We start from the raw sequence: 14,880 nt of genomic DNA, 5'->3' as shown, positions 1-14,880 counted from the left end.
AGTAGCTAATGATAATGGGAGGGGTGTCCATTTGGAGGACGTCACTTGCTCATGATTATTAAAGAGGGGGGCTGTTCGATGTGGAGTGACATCACTTGCGCCTGATTATTAGTGAGGGGGGGGAGTTCTCCATATTGAGTGACGTCACCCGCTCATGATTATTAATGAGGAGTGGTGGGTCGGTGTCCATTTGGAGGATGTCACCTGCTCATGAATATTAATTAGGGGGGCTGGTCGATGTGGAGTGACGTCACGAGCGTTTAGGACAGACATTCCTGGGTGATTATAGTCAGAACCCCACCTCAAATATGACGTCACAAAGCTCTGCCCCCCCCCCCCCCCAAAAAACATATTTCTATTTTGAAAATAAAACATGCTTCAAGTCGCTTTAGACTATTGTCATTGTACTGTAGTGCGTATTTAATGTGGCGCTCCACTCTGATGTCGTAGGAGAAGACATTTATTAAAACGTATATTTAATTAAGCAGACACTGTCACCTGAGGACGGCTGCTTGCGTTGTGGCCGAAACGTCGTGAGAATTATTTTATTATGTTTTATTTTTATTATTGTATTACTTCCCTTCTACGTGACTTTACCGAAAGAACCAAGAAGATAGAACGTGTTGTCTATATTTATTTAAAGTTGCGCATTTTGATGTGACGTCACATTTCTCACACCCCCCCCTCGTCACTCGTCACACATCGTCACAAATGTCTGACCCCCCCCCCTCCCCCTAGGTGCGTGACGTCATTTATGGACGGTCCCTTATGTTAAGATGTCAAGTATCCAATAGGTTATCTGTCGGTCAGCGGTGGCAACCCTCCGTGTTTTATCCACAGAATTGGATATCCCAGAGCTACCTCTGGGATCCCTCCAAACACATTCCTCCTGCGGAGGGAGCTGGTAGGAACGTCGGACTGCTCGGTCAATGGCCAGGGTCAACGGCGGCGTGGTGTATTCCGCAAATATGCCCGACTGTGAGGGCAGCCACAAGCCGGCGTGAGTAGGTTAAACGTTGAGTTTTATAAGGGCACCACGGGGTCACCAGCCCCTCCCCACCCAGCCCCACCCCTCCCACCCCCCACCCAGCCCCTCCCCACCCAGCCCCACCCAGCCCCTCCCCTCTCCACCCAGCCCGACCCCTCCCATTTCTGGAAAGCACGACGGACGGACACAATAATCCCCTGTGGGCTGGTGTAACCAGGAGGTTCCTACCAGTATTAACCTCTGGTCCATGCTATAGGTGGCAGCACTCTCCCACCAAGCTCTGCCATTGCGAGCAATGTTCTTAGCACGACGGTCGTAGCGATATCTTCAATTTTAAGAACTGGAATTTCACCAAAGTACATACAAATGTGACCAGGCTGAGACGATCAACTCATTGCACCAGCTAACCTGGTTTAATCACGTGCGGTTTCCTGGATTCGAACCCAGGGTCTCAGCGGTTGCCAAGCTCAGTGCTCTGTTCTCTTATTGTGATGTTTGGCAAATTTCTATTGTAAACGAGTGTTCTTTGCAAGTTGGAGAAAGCCCACCTCAAGCCCTTACAGGTTGGGAGTCTTACCGACACGGTGATCTCTGGGGATCCGTCAACCATACCCTGAATAAGAGGTCTGTACCATCATTCGCAGCGCACAGACCAGAGAAGACACTAAAATCCTCGCTGAATACCTATGTGTGTCAAAGATGTTCTCTCCCTATACTCGTTAATATAATCAGCCATGATCTATCCACTGGTGAATAAAGGCTTCCAAAAAGCAGTTGCCATCTCTCGCGGTCCTGCCATGGAACGATCCGTCTGGATCCTGCGCACGAGCCGATCCAGACGCTGCATCCCCTCGGTGGCCATCCTCGTGAGCTTATATTCTTAGGTTTATTCGGTAAAGTCACGTAGGTAAAAAATTAAAATTAATAAAAGTAGAATAAAAATCACGACGTTTCGGAGGCAACACAAGCTTCCGTCTTCAGGTGGAACCGTCACAGCACGATAGCTGTATCAAGTGAGAGAAATACCAAGAAAACAGTATTTGTATATATACTGGTTGAGGGTGGGAGGAGCCAAGGTAGGCCCTGAATATTATTTTTGTGAGGGTCGGTGCGGCTGAAGCACGCCGTTAGGAATGAGCCTTTGTTGTGTAAACTAGGTGCGGCTGATGTCAAGGTGCGCGTTTTCCCCCCTTTGCTTGCATCTCCATCGCCAAGTCAATTGCGGCTCGTCCTGCCACAAAGCGCGCTTTACTTTTCTTGAAACAGTTAATATCCCACATGGCTGGCGTCCATTATGGGCATAACGAGCTCTTTCGCAGTGCAATTGATTAAAGCTTTTTCCATCTTCTCCAATGTTTAAATGCGCTCGTTATTTGCTCAATGAATGACGCGACTGTGCAGCAGTGCGCGGGTTAAAGTAAAAAAAATGCATTCAGTAACGTGCAAGCGTGTCAGCTCCCCGTCGTGGGGAATTCGCCATTGAGGCTCGCGTTACAACGTGCCTCTCTCTATACACACAGGCTCGTATAAATTGTACATTGTACAGGTACAGCGCCTGTTTGGGCATACCACTGCTGGATGAAAACCTCCCCCCCCCCCACGCTTTGCAAGCCATGGGGATATTTGACCATACTTCACCCAAAAAAGGGGCTACACACTCCTGTTGAAATATTTTTTTTTATTAATTCCACGATACTGCCATTGGTGTAACTGGCTAGCGAGCACACTGGACACGTCGCCGGGTCGTTCCACCCCGGACGTGGCAAGTTGCAACAAATAAGCACATTTTTGAAATCTTCCAATCTAACAGCATAAATGGGTTACAAACACAGTCGCCCAGCAGGTCGCCTGTTGTGGGGTAAAGTGTGGGTAACCCCCCCCCCCCCGCCTCCCAAAATAATGCCGAGACGTCTGGCCAGCGTGAAAGAGTAGGCCAAAAACAACCCTTACTCGACTTGCTCCATACGGAGTGGAGATCGTTGCAGCAGCACTGAAGATCCTTTCCAGAAGCAGTGGCGTTTTGCAATCAATTGCAGAGATGCGCCCTTCTTTATACCACAGATGTTAACAGGTTACGTCCAATCGGGGCGAGCGCCCCGGGCCCCACGCTTTGGGGGGCAGGGGAGGGGGGAGCGCGCTTCCACGTCACGGTGTCAGATGTAATACTTCCAAGGGGGTAGGTGGGGGAGTTTGTGTCCACGTGCTTGAAGCGTCGCATCAGATTATACACTGGTCAACACACTTTTTCTGGCATAAGGTATTCCAACGGTTGTAAGGTAATTTTGGGGTGCTGATTCCAAATCTGGCATCAGTTTTTGTCTATCACATCAGGTTTTTGAGATATAAAACATTGCATTTTCAATAAAAACTGCCGAAGAAAGATATTAAATAAATGTGGATATCTACATAAAATGATATTATAAACACACTATTCTAAAAATACAGCACCATAATTTAACACTAAAGCAGTCACTGACTTGCAATCATAAGTAACAGAGTTAATTTCGGGTAAAATCAATGAAAATGGGGTATGCCGATAGCATAAAAATGAGATGTGATAGAGCAAATCTGAGATCAGATTTGGAATCAGCACCCTGAAATTAGTCTAAAACAGCTGCAAAATTCCAGGCCAGAATTAGTTTTTGTTGACCAGTGTTATCTCACCACGTGTTGCACATGGACGCGTTGGTGCACTCCTACACCTTGAAACGATCTGTTAGAGTTTTTAACAGACGAGACAAGAAGTCACAGCTTCTCGAGACGCTGGCCTTCCTCAAGAGATGCCGAGAAAACAAGGTAATACCCATCGCTTTCAATATATACGGGGTAGTATCTCTTGGAATCTCTCATTTACTTGATACAGCAAGCGTGCTGTGACGGTTCCACCTGAAGATGGAAGCTTGTGTTGCCTCCAAAACGTCGTGATTTTTATTTTATTTTTATTTTACTTTTATTAATTTTATTTTACCTACCTGACTTTACCGAAAAAACCTAAGAATTTGAAAGGATCGTTTTTGCATTCCCCAAACCACATAAGCAACGCCCTCGGCAGGGGGGTGGGAGGGGGGGGATAAGACCATCTCCCATTGGCGGAACCGTGCCCCCGCCCCCTTTTTCCGTCCCGCCCACCCCTACCCCGCCACCCTGCGAGCCAATCAGAAGCGCGGCACTCGCGCGGACTCCGCCAATCACGCGACGCCACTGCCAACGCGGTCCGGAGTATCTAAACGGCGCTGCTTGGTCACGTCCATTGCGAGGGGAGCCTTTAAACGTCGTGGTTTGTGTCGCGGTGATTGTCGTCGTTGTTATCGTATCTCGTTTTAATTGGGAGCATGGATTTGTTGCTGGACGCGGCGAACTTCAGCACGCTGCTGGTCAGCATGGTGCTCAAGCTGCCGCAGATGGTGCTGCTCGTCAATAGCAGAAGCTCACGGGGGCTCAGTCTGCCCAGCCTGCTGCTGGAACTCGGCGGGTAGCGAGACACGCGTGACACACCTCGCCCCGACACCCCCCACCACCACTACCACCACCACCTGAGCCTCTTAAAGTCCAGGGGTAGGGAACCTTTTTTCTGTCAAGGGCCATTTGGATATGTATAACATCATTCGCGGGCCATGCAAAATGATCAACTTCAAAATTTGCCTGTGATATTTGGTCAAATATTTAATTAACTCGCCCCTAATGCGATGGGGCTGGAACTGCTTCTCTTTGGCGAGGCGTGTGATGTTAGCTGGTATTGAGGATGTTGCTGCTACTCGCAACTGCTTTTCCAGGTTTGCTCCTAGATTTAGTGAATTTTGAGTCCCGCCTGCGGTTGCCTTGGCAGGGCCACACCAAATGATTTCGTGGGTCTCATACGGCCCGCGGGCCGGAGGTTCCCAACCCCTGCTCTAAACCTATCCCAGATCTCACAACCTCATCCCTATACCTTGGTGCTAACACTGAGCCCCCCCCCCCCCCCCAAAAAAAAAACCTTAATCCCCTCCACCTTGCCCTCAGAGCCGTCCCGAGTGTATAGCGAATCGGGCGATAGCCCCGGGCCCCGCGCATTGGGGATGGGGGGGCTGAGCGCTTCAACGTTACGCTGTCATCCCCCCCTTGACTACCCTAACGCTAACCCCTGGATTGACTGTATCCCCGTTGATAACGTTAACATAGAATCAATATATCTTTCTAAACTCGAACCTTGACCATAGTTGCTGCTACTAACCCTAATCTAGGATTTCGAATATACCCTTTACCGCAACCTTGCCTCTACCTACCCCTGGTATAACCCTGACCAGAACGCATAACATAGACGCGAACCCTTTACCTTGTTAAAGTTACTGACCCTAACACTGAACCTAAACGTTATCCTAACCCTTGACCCAACAGTACTAACTCCACACCTAATCCAAACTCCAATCCAACGCAGGTTGGCTGAGTTTTTATGCTCGGTGTGCCAACCGCTGCACCACCGCTCTCCAATAAAAAAAACACGAGCCAAGACGAACGCACGTTGATTTAAAAATGTACTTCACTTTCGATTGAATGGTGGTTATGTCGCACAGGTTCGTGATATTCCTCGCGTACCAGATGTACTACGGCTACCCGGCGCCCACCTACTTCGAGTACCCGATCCTTGTGGTCCAAGGTGGGCGATGGGGGAAGTTGCTTCAGTCCCGACAACCATTAAACAGAACTCACTCTGCAGTACAGAACTCAAGTCCTCATCACAATATCACACTTCACTGCAGCACGGAAGTCAGGTCCTTATTACATTACACTTCACTATGCAGTACAAAACTCAAATCCTCGTGACAATACACTTCACTGCAGTACGAAAATCACGTCCTTATTACATTACATTTCACTCTGCAGTATGAAAGTCAGGTCCTTATTCCATCACACTTCACTCTGCAACACGGAACTCAAGTCCTCATGACATTACACTTCACTCTGTAGTATGAAAGTCAGGACCTTATTCATCACACTTCACTCTGCAACACGGAACTCAAGTCCTCGGTACATAACACTTCACTTTGCAGTGTGGAACTGAAGTCCTCGTTACATCACGCTCTCGCACTCCCGTGGTGGCACGAGCTGCGATCCAGCACTTTGAAGGCAGGGATTGGTGGATCGCGTAGATATTTGGGCTGCGAGGTGGCCAGAATATGCAAGTACAGCAAGTGGGTCTGTGAACCTATCTGTTGCAGACCGTCCAGCGTTCTCACTTCGTATGCTTGGTGGATTTTCTCTGGATACTGGGTTCGTCCCACACGTAATTATCCTAACACCCCAATGCTGGCCATTCATGAAAGAGCAACATCCATTGTACTGTATATGCATCCATGTCTAGGCCATCGGGCCTTCAACAACCCGCACTGGCCAGCGTGAAGTACGGTCAAATAACCCCCATGACCTGAATGTGGAGTAGGGAGGCCTTCGCCCATTAGTTGAATGACAAAGAACTGTATATAGGTACATCTCAAGAGTAATTGCCGCACTCTGTAGCACATTTTGTGAGTTGTCAAATCACTTCCAAAATCTTCTCCCCACAGATTTGCTGTTGCTGCTGCTCATACTGTATTACAATGGAAACCTGGGACTCAGCATCATTTTCTACGCCACCTTGTATCCTCATGCACAGCCCTTTTGCCAGTCCACTGCCGGATGAAGGCCTCCCCGTGCCACGCGTGTTACGGATGTTATTTGACTGTCCTTCACCATGCTGGTCAGTGTACATATGGATGACGGTGGGGAGCATGAACATGGGAGTCAGAGTACAGTACAACGATCGATGTTGCAGCAGTTGCCCTCTGATGCCCACAAAGTTGCCCCCACATTCTATATCAACCTGCTTTATGCGTCGTGGTAGCCCATCCAAGCATTATCCAGGCTCGTATCCAACTAATCTTCCGAGATCTTATGAGATCAGATGCATTGAGGGTGATTTGGTCATAGGTTTAATCCAGCTCAGAAGGCTGCACAACATTGTTATGCACTACTACTGCTCAACAGATGCCCACTTGGGAAAATAAATATCGAAATTCATCATAACACACTGTCCAGCAGGTATGACAAAACAAAACTTAACACATTCGTTGATGATAATGAAGCAATTTCTAACTTGCACATATTTAGCAAATCGGATACATTGTTCGATCGACAACAATGTGTCCGATAACCCTGTGGCCTTTAAAGGCAAAGTATAGAATAGGTGATGTTTCTGGCAGTAGCCCTTCTACACAAAAATAGGCTATAGACGTTGATTTGATTTGGATTGGAGACTGCACTTTACACCATAGGGCCTTCAAAGCAACATCTATTACAGCACTGGGAGCTGTGTAGCCTCTAATAAGTGAATAATGCAAAGTGTCATTTTTATTGTTTTGTTAATGACGAATGTGTTGATTTTTTTGCGATTCTTGCTTATCCACCGATACCAATGCAGTGTCGCCAAATGTTTCGTGTTTTTGTTGTGCAGCCACGAACAGCTGGATTGAGACAATTCATTTGCTATCCTTGAAGTCATAGTTGAATCAAGGGTGCCAACCGAGGGATTCGCACCCAGGGCGATGATAATAAATTTCAGATTTGCTTGTCAGGTGCCATCGTTGAGAGCAGCAACGTAAACCGGAGCAGACGTCGCCCGAGCGTGGAGGCCTCCGTCTCCGCTGCTCGGCTACGTGATGAAGGAGATGGCCTCGGAAGAGTTTTCGTTTTTAGGCGATGCTTGAATACGGGGGGTCGCGACAAGCCGAGCGCCAAACGCCTCGAGTCATTCGATGACGAGTTCCAGACTGTGGAAGCTGACGCACGAGAAGCTCGGGTCGGCGACCTTGTCGCTTGGGATCACACCGCGTGGCAGGAAGAGGAACACGTGTGGATTAGAGAGTAACGCCAGTTAGAGGTATCGTATTGACCGTGTAGAAATGCACGTGGCCTCTGGCAGAACACCTTGCAACAAAGGGCACCACGGTGACAAGTTGTTAACTACCTTGCCTGGTATACAGCAGACTGTGGGTTCGATCCTGACCCTGAGATGCCTGTATATTTGGAGTCTGCATGTTCTCCCTGTGGTCGTGTGGATTTTTCTCCGGATCCTCTGGTTTTTCCTTCCACATTTAGAAACATGCGGTTAGAGTATTTGGCTGCGATACATTTCCACATAAGCCACTTCGTTGAGCTTTCATTTGTGGCCAGGTCTGAAAAAATTATATATAGGTCAGTGGGCCTTAACTGGTAAAATAAAACGTTTAGTTTAGTTTTAAAGGATGATGGCCAATGTTCGAGTTGATGATAGGTTTGCAGCCAAAGGAGGGAACATGCTTGGGAGGATGTCCTCCACAGACATGGAGCAAAGAAATCTGTACGAGCTGGACTAATTGTTATTGTCGCAGGACCGTGAGAGAAGTTGATGGTCATGACTTATGATATGACGGTGCATCTTTATCCAGAGCTCTTTAACCACATGTCAGATGTCTGGTCGCTATCAAGGTCATAACGCTAAAGGACTGGATCATAGATATCTGCATGGTGAGTTAAGATTGTATTTGCATTCCTGTGAATTAAATGTTTGGACATGGATATTTATGCATGTGCATTTGCAAGCATGTGCATATGTATGCTCGTGTAGATGTATGTACTACAGAGGTCGCAAACGGGTTTTGAATCATCACCCGTACCCGGCCGCACCAGGATCGCAAACGGGTACCTGATTGCGACCTCTGGGATGAAGCCATGTTGCAGGCGCGGGTGGGTTGATTCTAGGAACCTGAATTGTGAGAAGATTCACAAGACGTTGGGAAATGAGTGACAGTTACTCACCAGTGACTCACGGCCTACCCGTACCCGGCCGCACCAGGGTCGCAAACGGGTACCCGTACCCGGCCGTGTACGGGTAGCCGGGTATCGGGTAGGGTATCGGGTACCCGGTTGCGACCTCTGATGTACTAGTGTATGTGGAGTGTCATTGATGTGGGGACCGTTATGTAGAGACAGTACCATGTGAGTGATACTGTAGGGGCGGAGCCTCTACCTGGCACCGTATGGCCATACCTGGGGAGAGGCTGGGTAAACAGGGAGGGGCACGTGACCGGATGTGCGAAAAGGTGGGGGGGGGGGACCAGGGTTGAGGAACACTGTGAGGTGGGTCCTGGACCCTCCCGAAGGATCGGGAAAAGAGGCGTAGCCAAGGGCGGGCTGGCCTTCATAGCTGCTCACGATCAGCAGTTGCCCCAACAGTCTGTTACTGCTATGGGGAGGGAGCTTTGTCTTGTAATGTATCCGTTCATATAGATTAGCACGTACGTGTATGTATATAAAGGCCGTAATTATAATATATTGGGAGGGACACCTCACCCCCCCCCCCCCCGATATATTACTATAAAATAGATTTCTGTTCATATGATTGTGGTTATGGTTGTACTTTATTAATCCCTAATCTCTGCCCTTATATACAATGAAACAAGGTAAAAAAAGAAAAAACAGAGCAATGTAATACAATACACTATTAGACATTATTGTAAAAAAAAAGTCCATCCTATGTGTTATTGCATTTTTTTATATTTTAGGCAGGAAATTCGTTTATAAATTTAGATTTTTTTTCTGGGGGGGAACCCCCAGAACCCCTGGAAGATTTGGTCCCCCCCAATGTTGATTCCATGGCTACGGCCTTGATGTACAGTATATTGAATTTCTTTCGCACCGTATGTAGCCGACCGTGTTAATTTGCGGGGAAAGCACAAAACAACACAAAAAACATTTCTAAAGAAATTTGTTTTTAATCTAAAACGAGTGTGTGTGTGTGCGCGCAGGCTTGTTGCACCATGGTAGGTGTCAGCAGTAAACTGGCTCAGCTCGGAAGCCTCTGGAAGAGCCAGGACTCGGGGCAGCTCAGCGCCGCTACCTGGGCAATGGCCGTGTACACAAGTGCAGGTGTGCACAGCCCTCTGACACATGCGACCCTTATTCTACATTTTGAAATACTTTTTCCCCCCAATTTTATCCGAATTTCGCCATCAGTGTCGCGTCACGTCACGAAGTATCCATTCGGAACTTTCGCAAAGCAGTGAGGCCCTTTGTTTTTGGAGAACGGCCCACGGGAGCGGATACCGGAGTTCCTTCCATTGTGCCTCTGGGATGCACTTTATAGGACAGCACTTTTCCACCCCGCTCTGTCATCTCGTGACAGACGGACAGCACATTTTTTTATTCTCGCGGCTGGGTTTAGGAAAATTAAGAGCAGAACGAAATTTTACGTGAGAATGGAGAATTACAAAAAAGCACATTTAATGCTAATTATATTCAGTACTGTTACGTTTCAGCAGACGTTGACACAATTGTACAAACGACATGGAACAAACAAGAAGCGATATGTCCGAACGAGGTTGCAAAATCAAGACAAACTGATTATCGAATCTCATGATTACTGAATCATAACAATTTATCAAATTGCTAAGGTGGGGACTGAATTTCAACATTCAGTCAGTTATTGCTCGTTTTCACTGAAGCTGTGTGTGTTTGAATTTGAGGGGAAGGGTAGTGGAGTGGTTAGTGTGCTTAGCGACAAACCCGGCGACCCGAATTGGATTCCCGCTTACGGTCGACGTCAGTGACGATTATCTGAAGCGGTCCTGGGCCTCCCATAGGTTGACACGGCTTCAAATGGGTACCTGGTGCGGTGTGTAAACATCGCCACTGGGGTGATAAAGGCAGCCGAGCGTGGCGTTGGCTACCCACGCCCTCGTGTGCCGTTCCGGCCTTCATATGTGCTCGCTAACAGCACTTGCCTTAAGTCAGCTAAAGGCTATATGGGGAGTCTTTGTACCTTTTGTGCATTTTTTCATGTGGGTGTCTGCCTGTGCTTGACTTCACAGCCAGAATTTTCACAACATTCATGACGACTCAAGACTTTGCCGGTAAGTGTTTGATGCTTATCCTTTTTTTTTCTTCTTCTAAATTTAAGCAGTTCCACTGGTCTTACAGCAGCAAAAGAAAGTATATTTGAACAAATATAAACATTCACCACTGCGCCACCCTGCACTCTGAACCTGTCCAGCTGCGTTCATTTTCAATTACAGCCACCGCTAACATGAGTGGCGAGCAAAATCTGAACAGGGCCTTGGGCCCCTCCACCAAACTGCAATGACGAGCTGGTGTAGTATGGTCAACCAACCCCATGATTGGCATGGCATGGGAAGGCTTTAATCCAACAATGATTTGACAAAGTGACGTATATCACTTATTACTTACAATCATTAAATATTTCTTGGTTCTTTCGGTAAAGTCACGTAGAAGGGAAATAATAAAAGAATAAAAATAAAACAATAAAATTCTCACGACGTTTTATTGTATTATTTTTATTTTATTATTTTCCTTCTACGTGACTTTACCGAAAGAACCAAGAATATGAATCCCTGCAGTCACGAAATCTTTAAATCGAAATTAAATATTTCGTGAAAAAACGCTAAAAATTGGACACTTTAACCTTAAAACTAGCAAAGTTAGAATAAGCAAATCAAGCAGCACGAAATATACCATCGCTCCTCAAAATGCACCTGTTTTCATGTTCATATATATTTTTTACGTGATATAACTTTTAAAAATAATAGCTGGCCTTGTTGCAATGTTGTTTCTTTTTGGCTGCCGCTTGACGCAGTGCTGCTGAGATTCACGCTCATGCTGCTGCTCAACTTCTGGGTTCTGTGCACCATCATTCGCCTCCGCAACAAGCACAAGCTCGAGTAGACGACCCTCGGGAGCACCGCATCTCACGCTCCACCGCCTCTCACACTCCAAAAACCGCCAACCAAATCTGAAAGTGGCGTATACTGTGGAGGATGATCCACTCGTCCGTACCCCACTGATTTACATTGACAGCCTTGCTGTCTTGTCAACAGGTGATTGAATATATTGTATTGTGAAAGCGATCGCTTTTTATATTAGAGGGGAGGGTTGAAAGGTTTTATAAGTGTATTAGTGGGGTATCTATATTAGTGGGGTATCTATAAACGGATCACCCTGTGCTCACCTCTTACCAAATCGCCCAGGAATGCGCCCAAATTAATCGGATCTCACGAGCTTTGCAGAGTTGAGCCTGTGTGGCGCGCGGAAGGACGACCATCGTGCGCGGCAGCGTGTTGTGTAGGCTGTGGGCCGACGTGTTGGGCAGCAGAGGCCAGTGCAGGAAATCCAATTGTTGTACTGTACTTATTTTCTCCCACGTCCATGCCTTCCCTCTGTTCACCAATTTGCACTGGCCATCCTTGTTGAGGTATGACCAAATAACCCTCATTTACCCATTGGTGGGGGAGACCCTTACCCAGCAGTGGATTGACGAAAAGGACTGCAAATGTCTACATTTATAACTGCGCAATAGCCCACTGAGGTTAGATCGAAGCATAAATAATACATTCCTGCGGAGGGAGCTGGTAGGAACGTTGGGTTGCTCGGTCAATGACCAGGGTCAACGGCGGCGTGGTGTATTCCGCAAATATGACTGAGGGCGGGCACAAGCCGGCGTGAGTAGGTTAAACGTTGAGTTTTAGAAGGGCACCACGGGGTGACCAGCCCCTCCCCACCCAGCCCCTCCCTACCCCTCCTACCCCCCACCCTACCCCTCCCACCCCCTACCCAGCCCCACCCAGCCCCTCTCTGCACGACGGACGGACACAATAATCCCCTGTGGGCTGGTGTAACCAGGAGGTTCCTACCAGTATTAATACATTCCATACAATGAGAGCAAAGCCATGTGCTGCCAGTGACTGACCCCCAAGTAACATTCCAAATCTTTCTCTTGACATCCTTAACGGATCTGTCTTTTCCTTCCAGTGTGCACTCCATTGTAAAACATCGTGTCCCGATATTTTTGTGACCTATCCATGATGTGTACCTGTTACAAATGTCCCTTTTAAAATGCACGTGAATAAAGTATTTTTTAACTTTTCTAAAAATAATGTGCTGGAACCATGTTTGAAGAATTGGCAATTGTTGTGACAACAGAAATTTTGTAAGTGCAGAAGTGCTTTTATGGGCTCAAAGTACACATGACATTGGGATTAGAGAAGATATGGGATTGGCTAGACATACGTATTGATAATCATGGGCTCAAGGCACACTTTGTGAAAGGATTTAGAACTAACATGATAAAAACAGACGATGGAATATTATGCTAATTTCTGGGAGGCTCAACTGGGAAATGTGGTGAGCTCTTACTGCCTCCTTCAGCCCCGCCCATTGTTGACATAACCACGCCCACTCAAGCACTAGCCCGGCCGACTCGACAAATAGCCTCGCTCTTGTTAAACGATGGCCCCGCCTGCCGCTCATAGGCCCCAACCTACGTCTCAGGTAGCCCTGCCATTTGTCCAGATCATCAAGTCAGAACATTTTAAACCTTGGTATAAAATCTTGAAATTCACAAAGGCTTTGGAGGTCGAACACTGTGCCAGACATTTTCAGAAATCGCAGACTGCCTTGATCCAGGACATTTACCTTTAAAATGTTCCGAAATACGGTGCATTCAACACAACCCGAGCCAAAAGTTGAATTCCCTGAAAAGATGGTGATTATATCAGCAGCTCCTAACTTTTGCAGAACGACCGATCAATCCGTCTCGCGTCTGCTGCAGGCAACACGAGCCGGGATCTCATTGCTACGTCCAAATGCATGCAACGGCCGCCACGAAGCTCACGCCTCGACTCATCAATCTCGCGCCCCCTGCCGGCCGATCTCAGGCATTGAAACTCCCATCTGAGCTCTCCACCGTCTTGCGCTCCTTTAACTTAGAGGATCGTGGTGGTGGGGGGAAACGACACGAAATCGAAACTGAGCTATTTTGTTAACTTAAAAGTTTTTGGTGATACTCCGTTTCATGTGCTACGAAGAAGGGTCATTGCCCGAAACGTCGCCGAGTATATATTTCCCCTTTTAAGGTCAGTGTGTCATTGAAGAACGTGTTGAATTATTTTGTCATTCGTGACCTACATTCAACAAGCATGCACATTATTGGTATGCTTTGTATTATTTAATTCTAGATTTGAAGCTTTCGTGACTGCAAGGATTCATACTCTTAGGTTTTCTCGGTAAAGTCACGTTGGTAAAAAAATAGTAATAAAATAATAAATGAAAATGTGGTTGCTTTCATTTTATTTTATTACTATTTTTTTACATACGTGACTTTACCGAAAAAACCTAAGAGTTTGTATTATTTAATTTTGGGTCCAACTAAGACCCTAAATCTAACAGGTAAACCCTTGCCTGTAACATGGCAGTTCACCAGCAACGATTCAAGTAAGCCTGGACTTTGCTGCTGAGACACTTAATGTCGAAATCTCTCCGGAGTTTTGCTTGTCAAGAACAGGTACTTAATGCTGCTGAAATGATGCAACTCCCAGAAGGAAAGCCGTTGGACCGATAGGTTGTGTAAAAAAAAAAACAGGAATTTGAAATTGTGGGTGGTGTTGATGATGTACACGTTGCGTCACAGCTGTAAAGCCACTGCTGGATGAGGGTTTCCCCACGCCGTGCGGGTTGAAGGTGAGAAGTACGATAAATCTACTTTCCTACATTGATCATAACATTGAACATACATGTAATTGCGAGACTAACAAAGAGCAGAGATAAGAATTGATGGGATGAACACACTGACGAGAACAAGTGAGGCTTAGGCGCTTGCCATGGAACCAACGGTACCTGAACTGTATTTCGTTTGTAACCTTTTCCACGCAAGTTTCATTTATGTTACGGAAATATTTTGGACATTCAACTGTACATTTATAACAAGTATGCGCGGACTAATGGTAGAAAATACAAATGTGACTGCAATACAAAAAAGTTGTAAAGATACACACGTGCCCACGAATCCGTTCCTTGGCCGCATTGCAGTTAATTGAATGAAGATTTGGGCT

The 14,880-nt window shown here is 46.8% G+C and overlaps 1 protein-coding gene across 1 annotated transcript; it reads left to right on the top strand.

The window, feature by feature from the left end:
* Positions 1 to 4,206: 4,206 nt before the first annotated feature.
* On the top strand, positions 4,207 to 12,299 carry LOC144726287 (solute carrier family 66 member 3-like). The gene is made up of 7 exons (XM_078604847.1): positions 4,207 to 4,460; positions 5,539 to 5,621; positions 6,529 to 6,601; positions 8,449 to 8,506; positions 9,787 to 9,907; positions 10,849 to 10,890; positions 11,631 to 12,299. Exons 1-7 carry the CDS (start codon positions 4,321 to 4,323, stop codon positions 11,717 to 11,719), a joined length of 606 nt encoding a protein of 201 aa, XP_078460973.1. The 5' UTR covers positions 4,207 to 4,320; the 3' UTR covers positions 11,720 to 12,299.
* The last annotated feature ends 2,581 nt before the right edge of the window (positions 12,300 to 14,880 follow it).

Source organism: Lampetra planeri, chromosome 23 (assembly GCF_965212315.1).
Source record: "Lampetra planeri chromosome 23, kcLamPlan1.2.h2, whole genome shotgun sequence".
Taxonomy (NCBI): domain Eukaryota; kingdom Metazoa; phylum Chordata; class Hyperoartia; order Petromyzontiformes; family Petromyzontidae; genus Lampetra; species Lampetra planeri.
Note: the sequence above shows the minus strand (reverse complement) of the source record. Positions and strands in the feature narration are given on the sequence as shown.

Excerpts from the sequence above, each read along its gene's own strand:
- LOC144726287 (XM_078604847.1), top strand. The coding sequence starts at position 4,321 with ATGGATTTGTTGCTGGACGCGGCGAACTTCAGCACGCTGCTGGTCAGC. Across the intron at positions 4,461-5,538 it reads CTGCTGCTGGAACTCGGCGG|GTTCGTGATATTCCTCGCGT; the intron begins GTAGCGAGACAC and ends TATGTCGCACAG. Across the intron at positions 5,622-6,528 it reads CCCGATCCTTGTGGTCCAAG|ATTTGCTGTTGCTGCTGCTC; the intron begins GTGGGCGATGGG and ends TTCTCCCCACAG.